General features: G+C 43.1%; 1 protein-coding gene across 1 annotated transcript in view; it reads right to left on the bottom strand.

Annotated features, from left to right (window-relative positions):
- DENND1A (DENN domain containing 1A) overlaps nt 1-17255 on the bottom strand; it is a 457019-nt gene that overhangs the window by 273349 nt on the left and 166415 nt on the right. Inside the window, exon 6 of the mRNA XM_023532960.1 lies at nt 4783-4852. Coding sequence (XP_023388728.1) covers nt 4783-4852 — 70 coding nt within the window. The remainder of the gene's footprint in view (nt 1-4782; nt 4853-17255) is intronic.

Raw genomic sequence — 17255 nt, 5'->3', positions numbered from 1 at the left:
GCCCATGACTGAGGGGCTAGGGAGGTGCTGGCTCCAGCATAGAAACAGGTTTCATATTTAAGTAGAGTTAGACAAAAGACACTGCTTATGGCTTAATATGAGAGCCAAATAGATCCTCCCACACCAAGTATGACATTTTCCACACAGTGAGACACCTACCATGACCGCCTTTTATGGATCACATACCATAAGCTCCCAGTGAATCTATCCTCTCGGCTCCATAGCAACAACTTTTAAATGAAAACAATCCTAGCTTACGGGGCGGGGGTGGTGGGGAGAAATAACGATGACACTATAGGTCTCGTCTTCATCATCATTACCTTCCATTAATTTTATTGAGTGTTCACTGGATACACACGGCAGCCTCCAATTATGGAAAGTTAAAAATGAACTACGTACAACAACATGCAATATAGGATGGTGGCTGTGCATTTTAATTAGTGAGACGGAATGCAAAGCAATACAAATTATTCCACTGAAAACAGATTCACCTTTAAAACGCTCAGAACACTGTTTACAGAATTCTTCCCAAACCATTTCTCCCACCCTGTGGAATTCTCTATATTAATATAGTAATAAAACATAACATTTGTGTCCATTTGCTATCTGCTTGTTCCTCACAACCACCCCACTTTACAGATTGAAAACTGAGGCTCTCAAGGGTGAAGCAACTGGCTCAAATCAGTCAGTTAGCAAGCTGCTCAGCCAGGAACAGGTTTTCTGTGTTCAAGCCCAGAGCCCTCCACATTGCTGGACAGCTGTTTCTGATAGTGAATTTAAAGTAGAAGAAAAGAGGATGAGCCCAGATTAAAAGCCTGTTTCAATATGAACTCCGATAAATTACTCAAGTTTCTCGCAGAGGAGAGAAATGTATGTGTGCATGCACACAAGTGTTTAATTTTGCTCTGAAACAATCTCAAATTTACAGAATAATTGCAAGACAGCACAAAAGTCTTTTTTATTTTCTGAACTATTTGAGAGTAAGTTGCTAACATTATACCCTATCATCCATAAATATAAAGGACACTGCCCTATATAACTACCATGAATCCTCAAGATCAAGAATTTAACACATTACCATCTAAACCGCAGATCCCATCAAGTTTTGTCAACTGTGCAAAGAATGTCCTTGATAGCAAAATAATCCTGTTCAGAATCACAAATTGCCTTTAGTTATGAGTCTCTAGTCTTCATCAGTCTGGAACAGTTCCTCTTTCCTAGATTTGTATGAACTTGAGAGTGAGACCAGCCATTTTATAGAATAACTCTCTATTGTCTGATGTTTTCTACTGACTCAGATTCCAATACATTCTGTTACTGATGATGTTCATTTTGATTAATTCATCTGATGTCTCTACTGTGAGGCTACTCATTTACCCTTTGTGTTTAGTAAGCATTTTATAGAGCAATACTTTATATGAATATCCCATTCCTCAACAAACTTCTAATTTATCTATTTACTTATTTATATTAGTATGGACACATTGTTTCCTGGTTTGTTCAATAGGTGATGATCCTTTGCTATTGTTATTTGTTTTGATGCTCAAAGTGTCCCAGATATGACTAGTGGGGATCCCTTGTCTCTTCGAGCTCACTTTTGTGTCTTTCTGATGTGTCTTCATCATGTTTGGAGCACTTCCTTACTTTTGGCACAAAAAGATATTCCAGGCTTATCTTATACTTTCCCTGCCCCAGCCCTGGAATTAGACATTTTTTCAGGGAACCCTGGCTTCTTTTAGTGGAAAATGTTACAGAGAAACCAAGATTTGGGCACTAGGAATGTTCCCTGCGACCTGAGTATTGCTGACCCTACTTTTTCAGTGGATAGAGCCAGGGAATACATCACATACACATGGACCCACTACACACACCTACAGCTCTATTTCTATATCTGTCACATATTGAAAGCCATGGGTTCATAGCAACGGCTCTAATTCTAATCCATCATAGGAATCATTCTACTTTCCTCTCTTTACATATTTATAACTGTATTCCATAAAAGTGAAAAATCTTGCCCCTATTTTATTAATATACTTACTTTGTATGAAATCAATTTTTTTTTAATCAATGCCCCATCTCCTTATCCACCTAGATGCCCTCCTTGATATTGACATCCAGTGCTAGGCCACCACCATCCACCCACTCCAGGCTCAAACACCCCAGTGCTGGGCCACTGGTGTGGTCCCCCTTCCCACATGGATCCCTGTAGATCCCACTAGAATTCTGACATCCAGTGCCCAGCCACTGTCAACCACTGTCCCGCGTAAACAACCTTCTCATCCATCAGCTCCGAAACCCTCAGCCAGGCTGCTCTCTGGCTCAGATGCCCTCCCCACCCCTGCCATCCATACCACAGGGATGCCCTTGCCCTATTCAGGGTCTGATAACCATGCTGGGTCGATGACCCAGAAAGACACCCTCATCATGTCGCTTAGGCTCTGACACACCATGTTAAGCCATCATGGTCACCACCCCGCCACCATTTGAAGCCTACCATGCTCAACCTTCATGAAGTCTTTTGGACTTGGGGAAGGAGTTCTGTGTTTTTAATAAAAGTTCTTTCGTCCTGTTCTTATCTGATGACCTTGCAATTTAGCCAGCTGTAGGTGGACTCCTGATCATCTATGTCATAATTCCTTTAACCAGATGAAATTTAATAAAAAGAGTCTTGGATATGGGAGAAATACACTCCACCAAAACATGTCACTGATCTCGGTCTCCAACACTTCGACAGGCAAGGTCCTTGCTGGGGCCATGGCCCAGGGGACTGGTGCACCAGTTTTACAAGGTAATAACCCAGTCTCCTCTGTGCGTGGGTTGTACCTATCTGTATCACAAGACATGCTTTTAAAAGTCTACTACGTTTTGGTAGAACTCTAGTGGGATCTAGAGGGATCCATGTGGGAAAGGGGGCAGCACCAGTGGCCCAGCACTGGAGCATGAATATAGAAGAAAAAAAATACATGAGTCAATCTCCAATTCTAAGACTGTGTAGAGCTTACATGTTATACAATTCTATTTCTTAAAGACAGCTTTCAAATTTGAGTGAAAACCTGAATGTCTGACTAAAGTGAACCGTGAATTAGAAATCAATGAACAGACCCAAGGTGGCCTCCTAACTCATTCATCAAAGAGTGAATCACTTCTTTTATGAAAGAATTCCCTGATACCTAAGCATCCTTTCAGAGTGAGCGTAGTGATCCAGGGAGCCATTCCTATTAGCTATTCCTTCCCTATATCGTGACCTCTGAAATACATTCGCCAGTGAGTAAATCTAACTTGAAGGAAAGATTTTCTTGTTATACACACAATTTCCACCTTTTCTCCAAAACAGCATTTCCCAAAGTGTGTTCCAGGAAACACTGGTATTTCAAAATAGTAATATCAGTCATGGAGTAAAAAAGGGTCTGGGGCCAAATCAGATGGGAAGCTCTGAGTAACACAGATTTCTCCACTGCAAGACTTCTCAGAGTCTACACTGCATGAATCTTTAGGAGACAAAAATGAAACACAGCGTTCCCTCTCCCTGACCCCAGTATTACTGAACTACGGTATTACTTGGATGGAGCATTTCTCAGAACTACTGTTCTATAGAATATATGAGGAAAAAAATTTCTCTAACATATAATAATAATGTATCGCTTTAATTAAAAAACTTAGGCTATTTATGAAAAGGAAAATAGAAGTTAGATATATGGACAAATATTCAACTCACAAATAATCGAAGAAATGCAATCAAAACAATGAGACTTGTTCACTTGTCAAATAAACAATGGATTCAATAAATAATACTGGCGAGAGTATGGAGCCCCGAGCAAGTAAAGGGCATCTTTTAAGAAAACAGTACAATTCTTTTGGAAAGCAGTTTGGGAAATGTTCTAAAAATGTTTATGTCCACTGACCTTATGATGGCCCATCTGAGATTCTACTCTTAAGGAAACGATCCAAAATGAAGAAAATGCTTTATGCTCAAAGATACTAATGTCTGTAATTGTAATATTGAGGAAAAAAATCCCAAATAATAAAAATTCCCAACAAGGAAATGTTTCAGTAAATCAAGGTACATGATATAATGCTATGCGGCCATGAAAAATATTTATGTTTTTACCAGTGTTGGGGAAATGCTTTGGTAATTATGGTACCTGATGAAAACAGGGTAAAAATGTGGGCTACAAAGTCTAAATACATCTCCCGTTACCCGTGATATCCACAGAAGACATTTTAGCATACCATTTCTTCCAAAAATACAGTAAGACATAGCTGCACTAAATCTTAAAGTAATTCTCAGACCCTTAAAAAAATACTGTAAAAGCACAACAAAGCCTTATTGAATTGGGAACTCAGGACAGCTGGCCAGGCCACTTACCAGTTAAGTGTTTTACTCACAAATCTCAGCTTTGCAGCATGACATGAGCAAGTCAAACCTGTGTCTCAGCAAAATTATAATTTAATACATGTTATGATCTTTCGGGGCTGCTCAGGACAATTAGATATTGTGAGTATTAACTCTGTGAATGCCGAGGGTCTGTTTCTTTTTTTACTTAATTCAAAAAATAAAAGAAGAAAACGCTAGCCACACTTATTTTAGGGGAGTATGGGAGTAGGAGGACATGTAGGAGTGGTTTCCTCTTTCTTCCTACTATTTTCTGAATTTCCCAAACTTTCTATAATGGTCATGCATTACATTTTTGGTAAATGTTTTGGTGAAATGTAAGGCATGGTATTACTTTTATAATTATAAAAATTAAAGTTTACTTGTTAAAAAGAATACAAGACAAATACCTGTCCTTTTGTCGTGTAATCTGCCAAGATGTTAAGAAGCTTATAAAATACTTCGAACCACGGGAGATAGCTGGGGAAGAAGAAGAAACACACGAAATATTAGTATGCAGGTCAAAAACTTTAACCAGGAGCAAATTCAAGACTGGTACATTTCTGTCTTTCTCTACAGCCTAAAGAGTCATCCTGTCATAGGCTGTACTAGAAACACAGACTGGTGAAATGCTAATTATTTCTGGGATTTAAAAAAATTGCCTGTAAAACACAGAGGAATGAATGTTCATTATAAATTATTCCAGTGCCTCAGAGCTAGAACAGGTTCATACAGAAGACATTCAAAGCAGACTCTGCAATCAGGAACCATCTATGAGCAGCCCCCCAGGCATCTCCCCCCACACCCACCCTTTCCAGGAAGGCTCCAAGTTTCTCAGGACTGGACACACACAGCCGCGCACACATACAGCACTTCCACTGCTGGCAGCTGTGAGGTGTCCCAAAGGCCCCACGAGCCCAGAACCAGTCATACTGTCACAGCGAACACTCCACCTGCAACATGCTCTCTCCACATACTGGGGGGTGCGCTCTAACTCTCCGTCGCCCCGCTGCCTTCCTCTGGATCCTATCACACCCCTTAACTCGAATGACAGCCTGGATCTGACCATCGCCCTTCCTCTGTGTTGCTCTTTGAATGATCTTTCTAAAATGCAAATCTAAGTGGCACAATGGATTCAAGTTCTTCAGCGTGTCCCACTGCTACAGGACTGGATGGCGCTGCAGGCTCTCCACTGGCAGGCCCCTGACTGTCCTACTTCTCCAATACTACTTCTCCCCTCGTTGCGGCTTCACTCTGAGGACATGCAGGCATCCTCCAGCCTGCCTCAGCTTGTGTGCACTGGCCCTTTTCTCCCTCTGCCCTTCATGGTCTAGTCCAGTTGATTTCTACTCATCCTCCTAACAGCATCATGCCCTGGGCTCTTCTTTTCTACGCTGCCCTGGGCATGTGCGTGCCACGTGGCACAGGATGGTGTGTCTGCCTTCCCAACAGCCTGTGCATAAATGGTGAGGAAGGGTCACGCCCTTCTTCGCTTTGTCTTCCCAGAGCCCAGCACGAAGCCCGGCAGACCGTCGGTGCTCAGTGTTGACCCAACAAACAAAATTGAACAAAGACAAAGAGCAAAGGCACTTTAGTGCCACAGAATTGTTGTTGAAATTCATATCCCTCCTCCCAAGAAGCTTTGTCACTTAATTCAAATGGCTTTGTTCATCACAAGAAACTTTCCAAAGCGACATCAAATAGTCACGTGGGCAGAGTGTGTACCGAGCACTTGCGTCGTGCTGACATCCACCCTGCCGAGGTGGCAGGGCCCGTGACTGTTAGAGCTGGACGCGAAAGAGGGCGCTGCTGCTGTCCGACTCCGTCCTGCCCTGCAGGGGGAAATCGGCACCCGGCACCGATTACCAGCCATGCCGCCAAGGGTAATAAATGAAGTGAGAGGCAACAGAGAGGACAGATAAAGTGCACAGTCCTCTATCATGAGCGTCTGTCTGAAGCCAGCACATGCTACTGTAAAATTTAAGTAGCTTATCAAAATATACTGATAAGCAACTTAACTTTTCACTTCTATGACAGCATTATCACTTACGTTAATATGTTTCAATCAGCTCTGGCAGCTGCATATTGACTATTACAGAGCAAATGACTGCTGCCACTTTACACAGCATTTACTTTGGCAGAGCAATGTAAACATTCAAGAGGGATTAGGGAGGAGATAAGTTTCTCCCTTCCTATTCTGTTAAATAAACCTCAGCTGAGTTAAAAGCCATTCTAGTAGGAACAATAAATCCCCTCAGAAGAAAACTCTCGCCCAGATTAGAGGACACTTGGTAAACAAATTCAACCGAGGGCTACAAATGCTTTTTATTTTTATTTTATTTATTTATTTTTTCCTCCCGAAAGAAAAAATACCACTAGTTAAAATCTAGGAACTGAAAGTCGGGAAGAAAGATAATGAAAAGCAAGAAAATACTTCCTTGCAAGGACATTGTGGCCTCAAGTAACAGAGAAAAGCTGGACTCACTTCAGGGTACTTGCTGAAGTGGCTTAGGGCAGGCTGGATGCTCTGATCACCCAGGACTGCGGCATACACGGAAGCAGTTTGGGCCACTAAGTTCAAGTGAACAACCCAGCTTGGGCCCGGAACCTCAAGCCGCCACATCTTCCCAGCTGTGAGGGTGAAGGAAGGTGACGTGGTGGGACAGCCTGGCCCGCAGCACACAGTGCCGGGTTCTCAGACTCAGCCTCACCAAATCGATTCTTTTTGGCTCCGCTAAGCAGACCCCTCAGCCATGGGAGGTTTTGCAGTTACCCTGGAAATCAGCCATTCCTTCCTCCCCGTGGCCTGACCGGACACAACTGTTCTCCACATGTTGTCCCCTGTGCACTGACAGATGACTATCTAGTGATGGCAGTGTTAAGGTCTTGAAACCAAAACCCAGCTGTCTTCTTCTTCAAAGGACCCCTCTCTTCCCCTGTCGGAGGCCAGGGTTCACAGCTGAACTTTGGCCACTGCGTTTCCTGTACAGCTTCATTAGTGCTGGCACCACAGCTTCGCACTGCCTGTGAGGTTGCAGGTGAGGGCATGGAGTCCCCCCAGTCCATTTTGTGCCTGTCTGTCATCGTGGAGTAAATAGCACTTCCCAAGCCAGACACAGGAAGCAAACACTCCATTACGCCGCTGCGCCCTCGCCGTCTGAAGGCGCTGCGAGCGCTCGCGCAGGCGCACGAGCCGCACCACGCGGTCTCACTCCGCGCCGGGCTCGGTCCAAGGCTCGGTCCAGGGCTCGGTCCAAGGCTGGGGCCAAAAAGACGAACACGAAGCATCCCCGTCCTGGAGCAGGACACGGAGCTCGTGGGGGGAAAAAAGGAACGCATACACAACAAAGCATCATAGTTTGGGACCCGAAGCGCTGGGACCCTTTCCCAAGCACTTTATTTAGCTTAGGCTTTCGATGTATTTATAAAACGATAACGGAGCATTATCACGGCCCACTCGGCAGAGCTTTGATGGTGAGAAGCCTCCTTCTCGGGCACTGGCCTGGATCGGAGTTTCTCTCACCAAACTGTATCTCAGGTAACTTTGTCCCAGGCTCTGCCCTCACTCCCAGGCCTGACAGTCAAACAGAGAGGCCTACGTTTTATGCGAGGCAGTAGGAAGTCCTCAACTTGAGAAGAGCACAGGTAGCAGCTGCAGTATTCCCACACACAACCTAGCTGAAATGAGCTACCAAAGGCCTTTGCGAGATGTGCAGGGGAAGGTTCCAGAGAAAGTGCATACAGTCAAATAGCTCAGGGTCAAAATCACCTGTAAAAAGCCCTTCATTTGCCTCCAAAATACAGCAGACGTGGTTTGCGAAGACACAAAGTCACTGGCCTGAGTTTGGGGGACATGCTGAGTGAAAACAGCCTATGTTCAAATCTGTCAGGATGGTGAGCTGCTCATCCTTGAGCTGCCTCAGGAACTGAGTTCGACTGAGGACAGACAACTCACTTTTCTAATCTCGCTCCGCTGAATGAACTGTCAGGATGACCATTTCCGCTGTTGCATGGACATGTATGTATGACTGACCCTGTACAATGGGATTCCACTTCAGTGTCCTAAGTGCTAAAATAGAAAACCATTACAAATTTCAAAAAGCTCTCCCACTTCTCTTGCTGATATTTCAGTTCAAAGCAAAGTAGGTGTGTGTATGATGGGGGCCGGGGGGCAGTGGTGGCAGAGACGAGTGGCAGAGGCTGACCAAGTTGAGGAAGGTGGCCAGCTGCGAGAACAGCAGCTGGGAGCAGGACGTCAGCACTCAGGCATGGAGAGGAGGCTCTCCTCGTGGAGAGACAACCTGACACGGGGTGTTAGAGTCCAAGTGGAGTAAAAGGAGCATCTGGAAGGCAGTCTGGTGTGGGGTGTCAGCCCAAGCAGGTAGACGGGCTTCCATGGGAGGTGGCCGGGCGGAGTCCAGCAGTCAAAAAGAAGGTCTCTGGGAGGAGGTAGCAGCACGTGGACACACGAATCGAGGAGAAGGTCCATGTATTACACGGTATTCTATCAAAATTAATACTAATTTTCTGATTTCGATAATTGCAATGTAGTTATATAAAAGAATGTTACTTTTTTAAATTACGCACTGAAGTATTTGGGGATTACTGGTTACTATTTTGGCAACATTTCCCAAATGGGGCATTTATATTGTGCTTGCAACTTTCTGGTAAGTTTTTGTTATTGTTTCAAAATTAAAATGAAGAAGAATCTAAAGGGTCTCTTCTTCCATCAAAATATCATAAAAGTAGATCGATTAGACTCTAAGTATAGAGAATAATGACCTGAATTGAGAAAAATAAAAAATTTTAAATCATGGCTGTCAAGAGGGGTGTGCAATAGAGAGAACAGTCCGTGGCAACTGTGGGATTCAGTTCTCGTTCACACAGAGAAGACTGAGCTTCATCTAAGTCTGGAAAGAGATTGTTCTCAGTGCACAGGAGGAAAGGTGGAAGGGGTGGAGATAAAGAGTGTTAGAGGCAGAAAAAACTCACGAGCAATGGCCTGGACGCACTGCAGGAACCTCAGGGCCTGACTCGAGAACTGTGGACAGCTGGAATAGCCAGAGCAGGGGATGCGGGCTGCAGGGCAAGAGATGGGGGCAGAAGGACCAGACTCTGGAGGGCCTCTCATATATCTAAACGATGGGCCTCCCCTTTGTTCTGCAACCAGTGGGGAAACCGAAGGGACAGTTAAAGAGTAACATCCTGAGCATGAGTTTTTAGAACCAGGCAGAAAGTGCCTGTTGCCCCTCATCATAAACCGCAGCCCAGCCAGGTGGATCTCAGCCTTATCAGAACCAGGGTCCACTTCGCTATCCTAAAGAGAAAATCTTAAGAAAACACAACCTAGTCATACGCATAATTTGAAAAAGATCAACACAATGCTCTGACTCTAATATAAAAGAAAAAAAAAACTTACAAAAGTTTTATATTTAAACGCTCAGGTACAATTCTATTAGCAGATGTAATGAAGTAGTCCTACCCTGGGGAGAACTCATGGCAGAGCTGCTCTACTCATTTCTGGAATAATGAGTTTCAGGCTAAGAAGAGTGACATGGAACAGGGCCTTTCATTCTTCTTGGTAACTTTCCCCTGTCTGAGGAGTTCTTGAAAGTCCATCTTGAGTACTCCAGGGGAGGTAGGTATTCCTTCTTTTCTTACTTCCTACCAAGAATCATCAGATGGCAAGGCTATTTGGCATTGAGTTTTTAAAGCTTTCATATTAAAAGCCAAAAAAAACTCCCACCTTTATAAAAAGCAGAGCAGCATGGCATATGCTGGGGAGAACACAGGCTTGAGTCAAGAAACCCAGGATGAATCTCGGGAAAGCGATCTCTCTAAGACTGTTTCCTCTTCTATGAAAAGACGTACATCACCTAACTGAGGTAACCGACATACGTGGACATACGTGGACACCCAATCTGGCAGCTGCAATTCTCTTCCAACCCGTCTCTGCCTAACCCTCTTGCCAACCTCAGCTTTGGCAAGCTCTCGTTGATTGCTGGCGTCCGGGTCAGAGGCTCCTCCAGCACTCTGCACAGGAATTCCTCGTGCCTTGCAGTCACCAGAGTGGATTGGAAAGCACAAGCTCTTATAAGAAGAAAATGCTCACCAATAATGTGACTGCTTAAACCCGGAGGTCCCTACTCAGCACCTTCTGGTTTGACCTAGCATCTACGCCTGCTCCCGTCAGTGTCTCGGTTGGTCAAACATCTACAGCAAAATGGAAAACCGATCACTAAGTACAACTACAAACCCTTGCAAAGAATGCAGGATTTCATGAAGCCCTTGTTAAGAGATGCTTGACATCTATTCGGAGTTGAGGCAAAGTGACTGACAAATGAGTATCTGGCAGCATTAGACCCAGTAACAAGGGACAAAGAAAAATAAAGAAAATAAGGGCAGTGGCACAACAGTCACATCAAAAGAAGATGAATTCAATATCAAAAAATTCAGAGAGGCCTTGGGGAAATCTTCAAATGCTTTTGGGGAAAATAACTCCTCTTATGATTCTGCTGTGAAAATCAAACATGAAGTGTTATTATGTCAGAAAAAGTATTAACGGCCTTCCTTAAAAAAAACACCTGGCTCGCCATTTATTCTAAGAATAATGCATTGTTGGACTAAAAGCTAGACTTTGTTGAAATAAATTTATTTTCAAATGTTACTTTCATTTTTTTCAAGATAAAATCCTAAATAAACTTTCTCCCCATTTTTACTATAAAATTTTGGTCTCCACTTAAATAGATGCATTTTCTTCCCGGAATATGAGGCCCTCCTGGACTTATCCTACTTTAAGACTCACCACAGTTTATAATACTTGCTTGTTCGTCTTCTCCACTGTGTCACGTCCATTAGAGCAAGGATCATGACTGAGTATTGACTGTTTAATCTCTAATGTGTGTCTGGCACATGTGAGACGTACAATAAATCAGAACCTCCCTTAATAGATGTGACTCATCCCTGTGGTTTCTACTAAGGCCTGTAGCACTAGAGCCTCAGGGTTAACAGTCAACCCGCTCCTGTTGGGAGGCGGGGCTCCAAATTTAGGAAGGGAGCATTTTGGTTAGGAAAATAATCCAGAACTAAAAACGATCCCTGACAATGGCTTGCTGGAGTCTGTAAAAAATAATTAGAATAGAGTGAGAAAATATTCAAAGCAGATTACGAAGTATCCCCAGAGTGAAGGTTTCTTGCCTCTTGCCTATCCCTCCGACACACATAACCCCACCATCTACTCTTTGTTCCTACTTCAAATGCCGTGGGAAAATGTCACAGACCCAGGCTGACTGTTTTGGTTTGGCAACCTATGCTTTGGTTTTCAAGCACAGGTGAGCCTTTATCATTGCTCAAGAATCCTTGAATCTGTCAGTGCTCCAAACTCTTCCTCCTTCTCCCATCTCTAACCCACTCCATTCGCTCTTCAGAAGATACTCTTCTCTCCAAACCGACTGAAGAGAAAGGCAATACCACGAGCCTTCCTCTCCCCCACTCCTCCACTGCCCACGCCTTCTCCTGGGAAGGAGGAAAGACTCTAGATCCCAACCACATTGCCTTCTATAAGACATACCTTTTCCTTTTCACTCAGCAACCAGCATTCCCACTCTTAAGCATAACAAGCCCACCTCTGTGTGTTGGTCTACGGTTCTCAAACTACAGCCATAGCACCAGGTGTACACACTCCCTCATGAGAAAAGCACACCACATCTACCTGAGCTAACCACATTAAGCTTAAGGGAACACCTCCCTAGAATTAAAAACTGGAGGTGAGGTTCACAGTCCAAACGTCACACACTTCCAGATCATTCATTTTTCAAATGTAGCAGACAGTCATCTAACCACGAAGTCCTCCACTCGGCATATGCCTGGCACTCTGCAAGGTGCATGGGGAATGAGACCCAGGTCCCAGCTTCTGTGGAGCTCGCAGACTAAGGAAGGAAGCAGACAGACTGGCAGATAATGTCGGCAGCACTGGGTCGGTGCCATGAGAGAGGTTCATAAGGGGAAGAGACGAGAGGTTCTCATGGAAGTGACACTTTGCTGATCAACTTTACACAGATTGCAAAGTCAGGAGACCCACTTGGGTCTGAGTATCAGCTTGTCACTTACTAGCTGTGGCCCAAAACAGCTAGTCTCCTCTCCCACGTGTGAAATGGGGATACGATATCTACCCTCACATGGCTGTTGTGAGGGTGAAACATATGTGAATGCACCCACCACTGTGCCTGGAACAGATAAAACTATATTCTTATTTCAAGTAAGATCAAATGTCAGGGGAACCTAAATAAAAGGAGAAACAAAACTCTTTGGAAGACCAGAGCCCGTCTCGCTCAATCTGAGCATTCTGCTTTGCTCACAGCTGCTTATCTCAAGTTGTGAATTTCTTATGGTATCCAGTTAAATCAAGAATCTCTGATTTACGTCCATAATTAACACCCCATTGTGATACTGAGTCCATCTATGACATAAAATATATGTACTGAATGAGTGGAAATATTAATTTACATTAGGAAAAAAAAACACACACACACATAAAAAGCTCCCGTAAAACATTCGTGCTTATATAAATCTACCCGAACATACACTTGGATTTGATTTTTGAAACCAGGCTTTTTTCTCTCTTGATGGGTATTCAATAATTGTTGCTTTTAGAGAGCAGATCTGTCGCCGCCTTTTCGGTGACAGTATTACTGTGATTGAGGGAGACAGCTCAGGAGGAAAGCACACAGGCACTTTTCTCTGTTCTCACCGGTGAAGTGTTGGTAACAGAAGATCTTTGCAGTAATGACACCTGCACTGACAATTCAGCGTAATTCTCAGATATTTTCCATGGGCCCAGAGAGGGCGAGCACATAGGCCTTTCATCATTTTCCAAAGAGTTTTCGATGCTACCCATCCCGTATTCACACGCCTACAGGTTTTTTAGCCATTCAGAGCATCTTATTTTATGGTTAAAATTACTACTGTAATATAATGTAATGGGTTCGTGAGGTTCTGATGAAGATCCACCTTACAAAAGCCTTCATAGACTAAAAGAGAAATACGTTGTCGCTACTGAAAACAACAACAGCAACACAACAAAGGGAAGAAATGGCTACACAAGAAGTCCTGTCCTGCTTTCAGTAGTAAACAACCAAATTAATTACCCCACTGAGATGTCATTTGATAGTATTCTCATTTTAGAGCTAAGAAGTGGAAGCTAATGGGGGAAGGGAAAAAAACATTTATTAAGTGTGAGGTGCTTTGAGGGTAGGTGCAGGAAGAGAAAGGAAGAAGAAGGGACAGGCACACAGAAGGTAGGATGTGATGTAGCTGGTCCAATAAAAGTAACATTTTAGAAGGCAAAGAGTTTTCGGCCACAAGGAAACCTGGCACTTACCCCCAAGTTGTCTTCACAACAGCTCTGTGAGCTGAATGATCGTTCCATTTTACAGATGAGAAAACTGAGTCTCAGAGATGTAAAGAGATGGGCCTAGGACGGCATAGCTACTAAAAACAGAGCTAGACACAAAACTGGTCCAGTATGATTTCTGTCCCACTTGCTCCAATTAGTTGTACAACATGATCAAATATAATGATCGACCCTGAGATTAGGATTTGAAATTCTTCCCTTGCGATTCTCACTGTAACGCCACGATAAAATGAAAGCTTGCATCCAAAAGCCCCTCGGCTCTAAGTGTTCTGAGCAAACCAACTCTGGCTGCCTCCCAACCATTCAGTGTGTTTTCTTACTTTGCCAGCTCCAGGGACACTGGTCATGTGTCAGCTCTCTATTGCTTTAGGAATTAGTGTATATGTTATATTCAGAAACACAAATATAAATAGCTCGACTTAAAATGTTTTAATCAAAGATGGCAGAAAAAATACTTTAAGTTTCCCATGCTCGATGTTAAGATCCAATGTTTCTGCTACCTTTCATGTGTATTTTTAAGAACTAATCTACAAGAACCATGGCCTGTGTCATAGATTCTTAAACATACTGTGTTGCCTTTTCTAATTTAAAGCATAAAGCTTTAAATGTATGCTTATGGTGACAATTAGGAAATGCTAGATTAGACAGGGCATCAGTTTTCCACGAACAGCACTCATTTAAGTTCATTTCCACCCCACATCTCTGCTTGAATGTTACATCATTCAATCGCAAATCTCTCTATAAAAGTGTCTGGCTGTCTCTTAAACCCACTTACGCTCTATGCTTCAATGCCTTTCCTTGGCAACTTTTTCCATATGCTGAACTTCTTCTCAGAGAAGCAGTTCTGTCTCAATTCACAGAACAGCACACCAATCAACACAAGAAGGCAGGTAAAGAAAGAAAGGGGAGACAGGCACACAGAGAAAGTAGGATATGAATGTAGCTGGTCCAATAAAAGTAATGTTTTAGAAAGCAAAGAGTTTTAGGCCAAAAGAAAACTAACCTAACACCTACCCCCAAGCAATCAGAGAGCCCTGAACTTGAATTTATAACCCAAACACTCCGGACCATATGCAACTTGAGACACACAACTGGTAGCACTGCTGGGGATTTATGACTTATGACTTGTTCATATTTAATTTGTAACCAAACACTTCCCCTTCCTCTTAGCTACCTTAGAACTCTTGATTAACTCTTGTTTTCACAGGTCAGAGGTTAAATAAAGGAAGGGAAGCATTCTGGAGTGAGATTGCCCAGAGCACCACATCCAAGAGTGACCTGTGCAAGGAACATTAAAATAAGTGATAAGACTAGAGATTGTTTGAGACAGCTGATGTTCAAAGCCTCCTTTGGGTACGAAGCAGGACCTTACAACTAGAGAGCTGGCAACAAAAACAGACAGGAAACTGCTCTCAAGTTACCTCTCGTGATGGAGCAACTCTCTCACCAAGAGGTTTCTCCAAAAATGTTTGTAGAAATGAAACGGGGTTTCGAGGGACGGTAAAGCAGGAATTTTTGCAAGCCAAGCAGCCCCTCTCCTTGCTTTATTCTGCCACAGGCATCCGTCTTGCACACCATATTCTTCTACTCCAAAGAAAACTTCCACTACTAACTCGTTCTGCAGCAGACCCGGGCCAGGCTGAGGGAAGCAAATTTCTTTGCACAAAATTAATCACACAGAGGTACAGCCGACCCGCTGAACAGGTCTAATCTATCCAACTGCAAGATCCATTTAGTTCCAAATACCTTCACTGCTGGACTACTCCTGATGTACCAGATAAGAATAGTAATAGTAAGAGACTGCCATTGATTCTGGAATCACAAGTACCAGGAGCCATTTTTGCACTTCCTTATTCCTCATAGTAATTCTATTAAGTAGGTACCATTATATCCCCAGATAACAAATGAGAAAACTGAAACATGGACAGGGTAAGCTACTTGCCCAGAGTCACATGGCCAGAAAGTAAATCCAGGTTTGTGTGATTTACTACTCCAACAGGCACTTTTCTAAGGGGGTGGGTGGGATCTCCCTCGGGGGATGATACCAGTGAAGTGCGCATTTGGCAGCACACACACTTCACATGTGACTAGGTGTCTTCAAACTGTCAAAATGGGACAATCATCAAACACATTTTACAGATAGCATGCATGCATTCATTCATTCACTCACATTCATTCATTCATTCACTGCCTCAGGTAAGCCAGGCCCTGGGTACAGAGTTGAATAAAGCCCAAAGCCGGCCCCTGGCTTGGGCTGGTGTGCGAAACCACATGGCATCAAGAATGCTCTGATAGAGGCGACGAGAACAAAACTTAGAAAACGTAGGCAATAATGGCTGGGCCACCTGGAAGGAGGTGAGGTGTGCGTTCCCTCTGCACCATGACCATGGGACACGGCCACGGCACAAGACGGGCAGTTTCCACAGCCGAGCCCTTCCGAGGACACGGGACCTGCTCCCAGGCGATCTGGGGAGCTGGGAATCTGGCACCAAATGGGAACGTGAGATGCCGTTCGTCACTACTATCAGCGTGATAAAAATCCTACTCCTCGGCCTCTCCTTATTTTTGAAATAACCTTTGTGCTTACGGCTTACAAAAGCGACAATTGGAGTTATTAAATTCCCTCAAGATATGGTAGCTCAGAAGGGGGAGTGTTTGGTTACAAATCAAATACGAATAAGTCATAAGTCATAAAGTCCCAGCAGTGCTGCCAATTATCTGTCTCCCTCAGAAGAAACCCTCTAAACCAAACTTTACAGAAAAGAGGCTCAGTCAACAAACATCCTGGCAGAAAGAGATTTCTCTGACATCCATCCTTAAACTCACAGAGCAGGAAAGCAGCCTTTCAAAGACTAACTACTGAAAGCAGAATATTAAAATGAAGGTCAGAAAATGCATGTATGAATCATTTTTACTGTATCTTCACCAGCATTAAATGTTGACTTAATTTTTATGGTAATATATTTTAGATAGCAGTTCTTTATTAAGTACAATAGCAAAGCATATACACACACACCTAAACAGGTGCTAAGAGAAGGGTTAAATTACATAATTAAACTATGAAAATCCAAGCAACAGAAAATTACATTTTAGAATGTTTTTAATGATATAGGAAAACGCTGACGAAATAATAGATATTGAAAAGTGGTATACATAACTATGTATCATATGCAATCATACACACTTACAGAACGACTAGAAGACCAAAAAAATTAATCATGGTTCTTGCTAGGTTATGCGGTTGTAAATAATCTTTGTTTCCTTGTACATTCTTTTCTACATTTTCTATGGCTTATGTATTGAGCATACAAGTGCCTTAAAAATTAGAAAAGGTTGTTTTGTCTTTAAAGCAGTCTGTGTTATTCATAATGGCAATACTTGGAAGCAAGCTACATGTACAATAATAGTTCACATTAAACTGTAAACTATCAAAAGAATGGAATATTATGTATGCATTGAATCAGACTATAG

This window comes from Pteropus vampyrus, unplaced genomic scaffold (genome assembly GCF_000151845.1).
Source record: "Pteropus vampyrus isolate Shadow unplaced genomic scaffold, Pvam_2.0 Scaffold95, whole genome shotgun sequence".
NCBI classification, from domain to species: Eukaryota; Metazoa; Chordata; class Mammalia; order Chiroptera; family Pteropodidae; genus Pteropus; species Pteropus vampyrus.
The sequence above is the reverse complement of the archived record's forward strand: the minus strand, read 5'-3'. Positions and strand labels throughout refer to the sequence as shown.